We start from the raw sequence: 13,250 nt of genomic DNA on the forward strand, positions 1-13,250 counted from the left end.
TCTCCAAAAAGCATACCCTGGGCAGCTGTTTTTTGCAGACCTTCTAGGAAGCAAAACAATAACATTATTGAATGCTGACATCCCGCTTCCTAATTAACATGCAGAAATATGCAACCCATAACTCCAATTTGAAATGTCACACTGGCACAGCACTTCCATGCTGAGGAAAAACCTTTGCAATACTCAAAGTATATAATCAGGCTCTTCTACCCAGAGGCATTTGTAAAACAGGCATGTTTGCAACCACCCCCACTGAATAGTTCATCCCTTGTCAACTCTCTCCTAGAGATGTCCCAAGGGCTGGCTGAGGCAGCAACCTGTCTTGCTGAGTGAAAATGTCAACAGAAGAAAAAAAATCAAAAGGAAACAGAAAAGCAAGGCAAAAGGGAGATGACTTGGTTGATTTATTTCAAGCATCATATCAAATAAATTAGCTCAGTGCCACAATTAGCAAGCTGGGCTAAGGAAGGAAGGCATGCTTATTTCTTGCCTTTGCCTTGACTTGCATTGATGTTGAATCAGTCCAGGGAATGAATGAGAAGTTGCAAAGCAGTAATCAATTATTAGCTCCACTCTATGCCCTATGAAGGAACAAAGTGAGGTTCCTTATATAACCAGGAATGGCCTCTACTCTATCGGAGCATAACAACTGTCAGTGTTCCAGATGGGGAGGGGGGGGTGGTGATGAGGGGCTTTCATAATGGAGACTCTGGTGCTCCACCACAACCCGGTCCTGTTCTAGCGCCTCTTACCTAGGGGTTATCCTAGGAGGATTATCATCACCTGCTGCTTCTATCCCCTTCTCACCCATAGCCAACATATCACCAAGAACAGCCTTTCAATCACATTCATATCTCTAACTCCAACTCACCTATCAGATCTCACCTCAATTATCACTTCTACAGAGATGCTTTCCCAACCTCCACAGAGATCAAATGTTCCCATTCTATGGTCTCCTTTATAGACTGTAACACACACTTAAAACTGTGTATATATATATCTGTGTGATTATTTCAACAATATGCCTCACTCACTAGACTCTAAGCCACCTAAGGACAGTGACTATATCTGTTTCTGCTCAACATTTTAGCTTTAATGAATAAATGAATGAATTTAAAAACTAGTGATCAAGTCTACAAAAGAAACTCTGGTTTCCAGGCAGCAGATCTGCGAAAGACTGGCATCCACAGCGTGGCCCAGTCCACAGGTCCCAGCCCTGACTCTAACATGACTGGGGTCAGGGGCATTTGGCTAGGCTTTCCCACTCACTCACTTTGGCATTTTAGACCAGGCTTGCTGTCTGGATCTCAGTTCATTAACTGAAGAGATGAGTTCAATTGTATTTCCAAGTCTAAAATCCTACAGTCCTGAAATTCTAAATCCCAAATACAAGGCCTGAAAGAAAATTCTGAAGGTCATTGGGTCTTGAAGTTTTACAGGCTTACTATCCTGGTCTGCCCAGTCACAAAGCCAGTGAAGTACCCACAAAAGATTACCACTCTTCCACAGTAACATCCTCTTGGGTGGAACAGAAATCACGCAAATAACTTGACTCATAGATGTGCTTAGCTTTCTGAAGTCTGCTGGGTAGGAAGGGAAGGATCTTCCTGAATGGGTCCTCACCCTTCCTTTCTGAAACTTTTATTCTAGAACTGCACTTGGAAAATGTGGCAGTCACCAGTCACATGTGGCTATTTATACTAAAGTTAGTTTAAATTTAATTTAATTTATATTCCATTTCTCAGTCAAAATAGCCACATGTAGCTAGTGGCTGCCCTATTGCATGACTCAGAATACCAACATTTGCATTACTGCAGAAAGTTCTACTGGACAGCACAATGCTAAAGGAAGCAGGATGTGGTTCTTGCCCCTCACTCTCTATGAGCCATCTTTCTGAGTTCCTTTTAGTCTATCATGTTCACTCTCTCCGGATTCCAAGTCTTGTGGCCAGCGCTAAGTTCTAAAGTAGGACACCTTCTACAAGCATCTCAGCTGACTTGACATAATCCTCTGACGAGCTTCAGTTCAAATGTCACCTTCCCAAGGAGACCTCTTCTGATGCTAGATTAGATGGAGCCCGCTTGCTTTATCCTTTCAGAGCATTCTGCAGGTCTCTTTTCAGAACACTCCCTGCTTCTCTTGAAATTATTAGACTTGCCACGCTAGACTGAGGAGTTGTAGAGTACAGACGCTGGGGCCAGGCAGCATGGGCTTGAACCCCAGCTCTACCTCGGGCTTCCCCTGTGAACTTGGAAAATTGGCATCTTTGCACTTCACAGACCTCTTCTTTACAATGGAGATAAAAGTGTCTGCGTCATACGGTTGTTAGGAAGGTTAAATGAGAGTGCATGTAAGGGCAGCCAGCACATAGGATGCACTGCCCAATGTTAGCAAAAATAACTAAAAAACAATCTCCTGCCAAGTCAGAGCTCCTCTGGTCTTCTGCCCTACAAACCATAGCCCATGCCTCAGGACATGTCTAATCCAAAGAAAATGTTCAATAAATCCTTGTGGAAATGGACTAAATGTGCTTACAATGGCTTCCTTCAAAATTGCACTGCCATTATAGAATCTTACCCTAATGATACCGAGATATTTGTATGAGGATACTCACTGCAGCACTGTTTATCAAACCACCACCAAAGGAGGCGGGGGGGGGGGGGACAAGGTGAGGACATCCCAAATGTCCATCCATAGGGAACCGGTTAAATAAATTATGTATTTGCATAAACAGGATTACTGTGCAGCATTTACAAAGAATGAGGAAACACTGTATGGGGTGAAGTTGAAAGATCTCTAAATTAAGGAAATAAGAGCAAGAATAAAGTGAAACAAACAAAAATACACATGTACATACTGTTTATGCATGCGTTTTCTGAATATGCACACTAGATCCTTTAACAATGTTTACCTTTAGGGAGTAGGGAAGGCAACTTTCACACAGACTTAAATATTTTACAGTCCTTCACTATAGGAATCATGCCACCTTGTACATGTATGGCTTTTATTTTTAAAATTTTTGAAGTTTGTGTTGTTGGAGCAGACTTTTCCTCTCTGGAACCAGGATATAGAGAAAGAAATTCAAGGTGGGGAAAAAGAGTAACTAGGAAGTAAATGAAGATATTTTACTGGTAAATCTGCCGGCGTACTGACTAGTATACGGGAGAGTGATCCACGAGGGTGGCAATTTTGGACCAGTCGTGTGTGTAAACATAAGAGCTAATGCTGATGGAGAGCTTACGTGTGCTAAGCCCTTTCCAATTATTGTCTCATTTAATCCTACCTATGAGGAAGGCACTATCATTAAGCTCATGTTACCAAAGGGAAAATGGAGACATGGAGCATTAAGTAACTCGCCTGAGGGCACACAGCTCAATAAGTGAAGAGGCTGACATTCAAACTCAAAGCAGTGCGACTGCAGAGCTGGCGCCCCAGCCAGTGTCCCCGGTAAACAGCAGCTGCCAAAATGGGGCCTGTCCAAGGGAAGCAAGACAGAGGAAGCTCTCTAAAGAGCTCTCCAGCCCGGCTTCTAGGACAGTACCTGGCATGTAATAAAAATTCCATTTTGCTTTCAGCCTCTAAGAATCAACATAAAATACTCCAGCTGGTTCCAACAAATTCTGAGCAGTCTCATATGGTAGGGAAATTATACTGCTAAAAGGTCAAAGGCTTAAATGTACAATCAAACGGGGAAAAAACGTAATGGATTAATCCTGGGCACAAGAAAATTTCAAGTCTAAAATAACTAAGTGGCATTCACAGAAATATAGTTTTAAGTAAGATTTTCTGAAAAATGGTTCCCTATGGCAACACACCAGGAAATTAGGTTAAAGTACTAATGGGTAATTTTTCATGACTTTGTAGTTATATCCAGGATAGTCTTTTGCGGATATTCAGAGAAGTGTGTGGGATTTGAAAGCCAAACAGAGATGGGTTTGGTTCCTGGATCTACCATTCTACCCCCAGCTGTACAGCCTTGTAAAAGTTACTTTATGCTGCTGGTCTCAGCATCTCCATCTAATGACTGGGTGATAATTACAGCTGCCTCTGTTGCAACGATGACATTAGTAAGTGACTGCATCTATCATATCACTTGTCAAATAAACATTTCAATAAAATGAGATGCTTTTCCTTCAGTTTCTCTAAGACAACTGTCCTCTAAAACATGAGCCTGTCAAACTGTTCAACCTGATATTCGAAACCTTAGCACAATCACTCCCATCCCAAGCCCCTCCAAAAAGTGCAAATAGGTTTGTGAATTAAGGGACTCAAGCCCCCCCATGGCCTAATAAATGATTTCAGATAAGAACAATTCACTTTCCACTAAGCAAAGAGAGTAGATGCTTGCTCTAAAAAGATTCGCATCTATAAGACAATCTGCTTAGCACTCCCCCTTCCCCCACCTTCTTCCTAGACCTTAATGTATCGCTCTCTCGTTGGGGTACTCTCAGGTCCCCTCCTAGCCCTCCAACCACTCAGTCACATCCCAGTATTCCTTGGGCACTAAGCAAATTGGTTTTTAATAATACTTAAAGGAAATACTCAGGAATTAACAATCAGGAATTTATTAACATCTAATCACTATCCAATTTGGAAATGAGTAGTAATAGGAGAAAAGATAATATTCTCAGTCCTCTCCTCTGCACAGAATATCAAAACCAGAAACAGTATATACTAAGAGTTAATCATTATTTGACTGTTGGCCACTGCCTATAAGAGGGACTATTATCATGCCAAAGCTATAATGTGCTTAGTAAAATAACAGTCTACTTTATCCTTACCTTTTTTTTGGTCTGAATCTTTAAGATGTCCCTGTTGATTGTCCAAAAAATCCAAATCTTAAGGATTTACAAATAGATACACATAACCTAATAATTTGACCTAGTTAATTTATCAATATTACCCCATATCTGTCTCAAATAATAACAATACTCCAAAGAGCAATCAAGGCAAACATTGCAGGGAGCAGATGTGGCTCAAGAGGGTGAGCACCTGCCTACCACACAGGACGTCCTGGGTTCAGTTCCCAGTGCCTCCTGAAAAAAACAAAAGCAAACAACAAGCAAAACAAATGAAAAGACCAACTCAGGGAAGTCAATGTGGCTCAGTGGTTGAGCACGGGTTTCCCACATACGAGGTCCTGGTCCCTAGCTCCTGGTACCTCAAAAAAAAAAAAAGGCAAATGTTTTCAGAAAATGTAATTTTATTTTCTTCCCCACACTTGGCTTTGACTTAGCAATCTCATTTGAGGAATTTCATCCTATAGATATATTGTCACTTGTGTGAAATAATATTTGTTCATGTTATTCAAGACAGCAGTGTTTTGAAATGGCAAAAATTGGAAATGACTTTAATGTTTATCCAGCAAGAAGTTGCTAAATAAGTTAATGCTCTACAAATATAAAGGAATTATACAATTAAAAGAGTAGAAGAGGTCCTCTTTTACTGAAGTACAAGACCTATTAACACATATTATTAAATAAAAAGAGCAAGGTATCAAACAGCATGTATTATATACTACCTTTAATGTAAAACAGGGAAGAAGTAAGAGCACAAACACATTTGTGAACATACATACACAAGACTACTTGTTTGTATTTATTTAAAGCAATCTCAGAAGGGTATATAAGAAATGACCGGCATTGGTTGTAGTACTGCAGGAAGGGAGAACTGGGACCTGGGCAGGAGGGAGACAAGTGTACAAAGGAGAGTTACTATCTCAGAAATATTTTGCTTTAGGAACCATGTCAATGTACTGTCTACTCAAAAAAAGTACACTGAAAGCCCAATGAATGGTAAAAATTATTTCTTCAACATTAAAACAATGAAGTAGTACCTATAAGGTCATCTTTTGTGATTAACTATGATTCGTCCTTTCTTTTTTCTAATACCATACATGTGAGTATTAAAACACACATATGTACACACAAACATACATATTTAAATAAATAAATTCAAGAAGAAAACTTCGGTAGAAAAAAAAGAAAACACAGAACTTTTTTTAAAGAGTTCCTCAAAGCCTTATTCCACTGGTTTATTATTAATGAGATTAAGGGAAACTGCACTCTCCTGCTTCTTACACCTCCCTAACGCAGAGAACACTTTGCTTTGATTACTTTGGAACCCCGGAAGCACCCAGGATGGGCAACATCGCGGCTGTACACGTACACTCACCTTCATAGGTGCCAACTTCCAAAAGAGTTCCGCTCTGCTCGAGGTCCAAGAACTCCTTTACAGTCAGAAAGTTATAGTCCACACCAGGCACTTCTCCTTCTCTCTGAGATCGGGTTGTGCCTGCAGCAGACAAGACAAAGGCATAAGACACTAAAACAGGAAACTCCAAATCCAGGTGTAATTAAAATAACCTGTTCTGTAAGCTGGAGTACCTGAGACTCTGCCGACTTATCTGTCCAGACAGGGACCTGGAAGAGGCAACATCTCCCTTCTAACATAACAGCATCCCCACTTAGACCCGCCCAGCACTTGGGGCCCTCAAACAGGAGGGGGAGAAAACCAATTCAGCGATGTAACCCAGGCAACGTTTTATCATTTATTAAAATGCACTGAATGAAAGAGGTGAACTGCATTTTATATAGACAACATTCACAAACAGCAGCTTTTAGGATTGCAGGAAATACTAAAAAGTTATCTGCCTTAAGCTCACAGGCTAAGGGGTTTATATTTCCATCATAGGCCTCGAAATTCTTGTGTTTGTCAATACATCTGGCAAGTTCCCGCATAATAAGCCCTTGGAAGAAAATGACACACACTGCATAAACACATCACTACAGAAATGTGATCGCACAAGCTCTGTGGTTGGACATGTCCTAGGGATAAAAATACTGCCGTTCTCCATGTAATTAATACATTCGGTAAAAAAGGAGGCCACTCGTAAGTTCTGACAAGAGAGAAAGGACATTGCATTTGCTAGAAAATTCTCCCACTGATTTAATCTGGTCATCTTCTCAATGGCTAATATATACAACAATTGCTCTTATGAAATAATATAGAACTTGTAGAGTATTTAAGTCGCCAAGCACCTGAGCTATCATTTTAGTCCAATCTCAGCCTAATGGTGTATAAGCAATGAGCAGAACGTGGTTTACACATAAACCAAGACCATAAAATAAACCAAAAATCAATTATATAGTACATACTAGGAACCTATGTCAAGTATCATGAGGTGTGAATAAAATAGGAAAAAAAAAATCACAATTTCTCCTCCAACATGCAAATCAGGGGATAGGATCTACATCGCTCAGTTTGCAGGGCACCATTAATTCTGTGCTTTAAGGTCAACATTTTCCTATCTAATAAGCAGGAATCTGTCCCTCTTCTTGCGATCTCTTCATTGAACTTTAAATGAATAAAACAACCATGTACCTAGTGGCTATACTGTTCCTAGCCCTGTGCATGCTCTGATGCTTGCCAGTGTCAGTGACCACGTCCACACACCTACACTGCAGGTCAAGCAACTCAACATTTGCTGCACACTTTTATCAGGCTAAGGCAATTTGTACACAAGCTCGTTTTTCTATTATTTGAAGGAGGAGTTTTAAGAGAGCTGCAAACACAACAGTGAATGGATACAAGAGAGCAGACAATGGGGGAGGGGGAAGGGGAGAGAAATAAATAAATCTTTTTTCAAAAATTAAAAAAAAATAAAAAATAAAAGAGCTGCAAGCTGCCCACAGAATAGTTGTGCTAACAAATGCTTACTCATCATCGCATGCTAGGTCTTTCTGGTTCAAGAAGCTTCCTTAGATCCTGTTGATAAGTGTACTCCTAATTTGTTCTCATTTCTGTTCCCCTAGCAGACAACGATGGATCCCTTGAGGTAGCTGACAACTGTTAAATGTACACCTCAAGTAGCAGGTACAGAGTAGGTACTGAAGAAACAAGGACATTGGGGAGCAGAAGTAGCTCAGTTGCTGAGCACCTGCTTCTCATGGATGAAGTCCTGGGTTCAATCTCCTTGAAAAAAAGGAAAGAAACAAAGACAGTATTCTGTAGGGTTGAAGAGCAGGTGTCTGAGGTAGGAATGATGGGTTCATGGTCTGGTTCCCCCATTTGTCATTGTGGGCTTGTTTTGTGACTTTTGTTATTTCTGAGTTTCCTTATCACCAAAATAGGGATAACAATAAGTACTGCGTCTTTGCAATGCCAATATAAGGGAGATCTCAGAAAGTATGAAAGAATATTACTCACTCAAAACTCCTAGCTAAGGTGATTTTGTATTCTTAACAGTTCTTCAAAGCAGCTGAATAAGAATATTAAGGTAAACATACATCTTCAGTGGAAAGGCATTGTGAGCTTTTTAAAAATTCATGATAAAACCTCATAGGACTAGTAAGAAATCCTTGTGAAAAGCCATTGGTAATGGCTGGCACTGGTTAACACAGATTATGGTAAAAATACAAATGTAGTATTTCATCTCCTTGTAATAAAAAACATACTTCTACTGTACTTGTATTTAATGATATTAAAACAATGAAGCTTAAAAAAATCCTACAGGTTTGTTGTATGTTTTGAAAGAGATAATCCTTTCAAGAGTTTAGCTCAATAATCCTTAGTAGATTACAATTTGCACTATGGTTAGAATGAATTGAGTTGCTAGAATCTTACATTATAATAATAATCTCTGATATTGTATGTCATCATATATTTCATTTATTCAATAAGCATGTACTGAGGTTGCACTACATGGCAGGCACTGATTTAGGCACTGGGGAAGCATGAGTGAACAAGACAAAGCCTGTAGTCTAATGGAACTTATATTTTACTACAGGAGACAGAAAATCAATATGTATATGAATAAATCTAGCATATTAATTTCAGGTGGAGGCAATTCTTCTGTACAAAGAACAATGGTTAAAGGATTAAAAAGTGTCTTGGAGTTAAGGCAGCAAGGTAGGAGTGAAAAGCCTGGCTAAGGAGATGCCATTCAAATCGATGAGGAAAACATCCCAGCAGAGGCAACAGCCGAAGGCTCTGACCTGGAAACAGGCTACGTCAGGGGAAAGGCAAAAGGTCAGCCAATGCTCAGCAGCAGCAGACTGATGAGAAAGAGGCTGGAAGCGCAAGCAAGGGCCAAAGTATACAGGCCACAGACGCTTCAGATTTTATTCTAGGGATGAAGGGAAGCCAGGAGATGGTTTTGAGCAGGGTGGTGCCATGATTCACTTTTAATTTTTAAAAGATCATGTGATGATAAAGAGAACAGGCTCTGGACAGAGTGGTGGTGAGGTGGGGTAGATGGGCAAGAATAGAAGCAGGGAAGCGGAGGTGACTCAAGTGACAGGGCCTCCGCCTACCACACAGAAGGAGCCGGGTTCAATCCCTGGGGCCTCCTGGTGAAAAGGAAGAGAAAGCATGCCTTTGCGGTGAGCCCGTGCCTATGCAAGCAAGTCACGCAGCAAGATGATGCAACAAAAGAGAGCTGAAGGGGAGAGTCAAGGTGAAGAGCCACAGAGACCAGGAACTGAGGTGGCCCAATTAACAGGGGAACTCTCTCTACATCAGAGGTCCCCAGGATCGAGTCCTGGTGAATCCTAGAGGAGAAAGACGAGAAGACAAAAACAGAAATAGATACAAAAGACTGCACAGCAAATGGATACAGACAACAAAAACAGTGTGTGTGTGGGGGGAATAATAGTAATTAAAAAAAAGTTAAATTCTTAAAAAAAAAAAAAGAATAGAAACAAAGAAAACCAGTTAGGAGGCTGTTACTGCCTCCAGGTAAGAGAGAATCAGAATGTGGGCTAGAAGAGCAGCAGGGCTGCAAGCAGTCCTAATAGGTTTCTATTAGGAGACAGGAATATTTTAAATAGCTGTTATATAGCCTGTAGGATAGAAATAGTATGTCGATACATCATTTCAAAATAGGTCTACATTTTGAAGACAGAACTAACAGGACTTGCTGATGGACTGGATGAGGTGTGTAAGAAAGACAGAAGAATAAAGTCTGCCTTCTTATTTTTGACCTGGGCACATAGGTTGTATCATTAACAGAGATAAAGATGACTGGGGGAAATGATTTGGGGTGGAAACAAATGAAGAGCCCACTTTTGGACATATTAAGCTTGAGATGCCTATTAGACACTAGGTGCATAGACCTAGTAGCTGTTAACTACAGCTCAGAGTGGAGGTCAGGAGTGATCAGAAAACCACTGGCATTTGAAGGTTAGACTGAAAAGCTCACCTAGGGAAAGTGTGCAGAAAAAAATGCAAAGAGGTTTTTGGGTTGAGCACTAAGACCTTCTAGACTCAGAACCAGGAAAGGAGGAAGCTCCTCAGGGAAGACTGGGAAGGGGCAGCCAGCAAAACAGGAGCAGAGGAGTAGGGTGTGGCACCCTGAGCCTGGTGGAGAGGTGCTACCTGGAAGACACAGTCATCACCCTGTTCCTCGGCAGACAGAGGAAATCCATTGCAGCGCAAGAAAAGAATTGCAGAAAAACTTGCCGTGAAAGCATCTATCCTAAATATATTCTATATGGCACTGGTCATGCTCAGCCACTACACTGAAATTCCATTAACTTAATCCATTCCAAACCCTCTCTTCCCCCAAAGGATGAGGATGAAACAAAACATTTGTTGGTTTCTTTAAGACTTCTGAAACTAGACAAGGTTTTGGTAAGCATCGTATCTTTTCAGACTCAATTTGTCAATTTATTTTAAAGACAAAAATCACCCCTGGCTCTTAATTGCCTTGAAAGAATTCTAAAGAATCAAGAACTTCAAAAAAGGCAACACTTTAGAGGGAAAATGAAACCAGCAGATAACATTTTTCCACGTAAATAAATATGTTTAGAATGGCCTTGGAGCTGCAGGAGAAGGGGTTGAGTGGGCGGGAAAGTCTCCACCCACAAACCCTTCAGGGTTTATAACTCGGACAAAACCTTTCCATGCTGCACAGTAGCAGAAGGTTTACTCCTGATTTTCACTGAGCAACCTGCCCTGGGTCTGGAGCAACAAGATCAGACCCCTTTCAGCCAGCTAACAAAAAGGCTGGGGGAGGGGACCCCGCCTCCTCTTTTCTTGTAGCAGAATGACAGGCTGCCGGCTGGACACACGCCTGGCAGATGGCATTTCAAAGGGTTTTCAGGAGCCATCTGGGGTGGGTACAATTATTACAAACCATGCTTCTAACAAAGCCAGAAGGGTTACTTCCTGACAGAAGACGAGTAAAACAAATTCTGTCGTGCTTCCCAGAGGCAGCATATTGGGGGGGGGGGGAACCTCCAGGCTGACAAACTGGAGTTTTCTATAGCCTATCTATAGCCTGTAACACTGTCTTCTGCTTGTCTAGCTGGAAATTGGCCTAGCAATATCTTCCAGCTTTAAATTAGTAAACATAGCACCCCTCCTTCCAAAAAAAAAAAAAAAAGTTATCAAACACTAGAAAAAGAACAGGGAATTCCATTTATCAGACACTTAGTGCCAGGCAATGTATTAAGCACTTTACCAATACCGTCATATTGAATCCTCACAAGAAACTTGAAGAAAGGATTATCATACTCATTTTTTTTTCAGGTTTATATATATATATATATTAGGGTTTGCTCCAGAAATGTGACGTTGGTTTTATTTTTTATTTTTGTCTTTATTTTTTTAATGTTACATTCACAAAAATAATGTGAGAAGCTGACACCCCGAGAGGTAAAATAAACCTGCCGAAGGCCACAGAACAGATAAGTTGGGCATAGCTATGATTCAAACCCGGACAAGTTTGACTTTAGCGATCCATCACTGCCCAAAGAACTTTCTGTGATGATGAACGTATTCTACCTCTGTGCTCCGTAACATGGCAGCCACTAGCCAAATGTGGCTACTGAGCGCTGTCTGTAAAGTGGAGAGTGTGACTGAGGGACTGAATTTGAAATTTTATTTAATTTTAATTACTTTAAGCTTAAATAGCCACACATGCCTGGTGGCAACAGACGAGCCAGCTCTCAGCTCTACACCGTGAGGGCATTTCGGATGCCCATGCTGCCAAGCATCTGGTACAGGCCCGAAAGCTCTTCTGGCTCTCAAAATAACAAAGAGAATCCTATTTATAACAAACAGCAAAACATCTTTACTCATACACAAAAACCTTCCTTTTAAAAACTCAAAATACATTTTGGCAAATAATCTGATCAAACTCTAGGTTTTGCCCTAGAAATACTGTTGGGTTCTCATAGTCTGTGGCCCCTTAAACAAAATCTCCTTAGAAATTTGTGACAGTGTGGCTTGCAGGGAAAAACAAAAAACAAAAACAAGCCCCAGGGAGGTGGATGTAGCTCAAGCAATTGGGTTTCCATCTACCATATGGGAGGCCCAGGGCTGAATACTCAGGGCCCCCTGGTGAAGGCAAGGTGGCCCATGTGGCGAGCTGGTCCACGCAGAGTGCTGGCCCATATTGAGTGCTGGCCCGCACAGGGATGCTGCCCCGTGCAGGAGTGCTGGCCCACTCAGAGAGCTGGCGCAGCAAGATGATGCAACAAAAAGAGACACAGAGGAGAGATAATAAAAGATGCAGCAGACCAGGGAGCTGAGGTGGTACAAAAGAATGATCACCTCTCTCCCACTCTGGAAGGTCCCAGGATCGGTTCCTAGAGCCGCCTAGTAAGAATACAAGCAGACATAAAAGAACACAGAGGGAATGGACACAGAGAGCAGACAATGGAAGGAGGGGGAAAAATAAATAAAATTCTTTAGGAAAAAACCATCCAACGAAGTTCCAAACAAAAGCAGCCATCCAAAAAAAAAAAAAAACCTGAGTGCCTAAGAATATGGGAATGACTGAGTGAAATATGGTAGATTCTCTTTCAGGAAAATCCTACGGCCATGTAAAGAGTGCTTAGATCTATATACTAGAAGGAATGCCTGTGACATACAGGTAAGTGATACAAACAAGTTACGGAACATTATATAAAATCTCACTGCATTTTCTTAAAAAAGAGAAAGAAGCACTATGTATATATGCTGCATATTTTATGTATTTATATTCACATAGTTAAATATTCGAATGTATGGAATAAAATGAAACCAGCAACAGTGGTAAGCTCAGAAGGTAGGCTCATAAATGAGAAGCAAATAAATGCTTATCTCTTTCTTTAAATACCTCTCATACACTGAATTGTACCATGAGCATGTAGTTGTTTGGGCATTTTATAAAATAAATAAATTAATTAAAGAACTCTTGAAAGACCTGATTCTTGGGCTTCTTACTCAAATATCAACATCTGAATATTTGAATATTTCAAAAC

General features: G+C 40.8%; 1 protein-coding gene across 25 annotated transcripts in view; it reads right to left on the reverse strand.

The window, feature by feature from the left end:
• Positions 1–13,250, reverse strand: part of MAGI1 (membrane associated guanylate kinase, WW and PDZ domain containing 1) — a 683,941-nt gene that overhangs the window by 129,106 nt on the left and 541,585 nt on the right. For all 25 annotated transcript variants that reach the window (XM_058288880.2, XM_058288885.2, XM_058288884.2 and 22 more), the window contains one exon: positions 6,175–6,294. In XM_058288880.2, coding sequence (XP_058144863.1) covers positions 6,175–6,294 — 120 coding nt within the window. The remainder of the gene's footprint in view (positions 1–6,174; positions 6,295–13,250) is intronic.

The sequence above is a fragment of the Dasypus novemcinctus genome, chromosome 26, assembly GCF_030445035.2.
Source record: "Dasypus novemcinctus isolate mDasNov1 chromosome 26, mDasNov1.1.hap2, whole genome shotgun sequence".
NCBI classification, from domain to species: domain Eukaryota; kingdom Metazoa; phylum Chordata; class Mammalia; order Cingulata; family Dasypodidae; genus Dasypus; species Dasypus novemcinctus.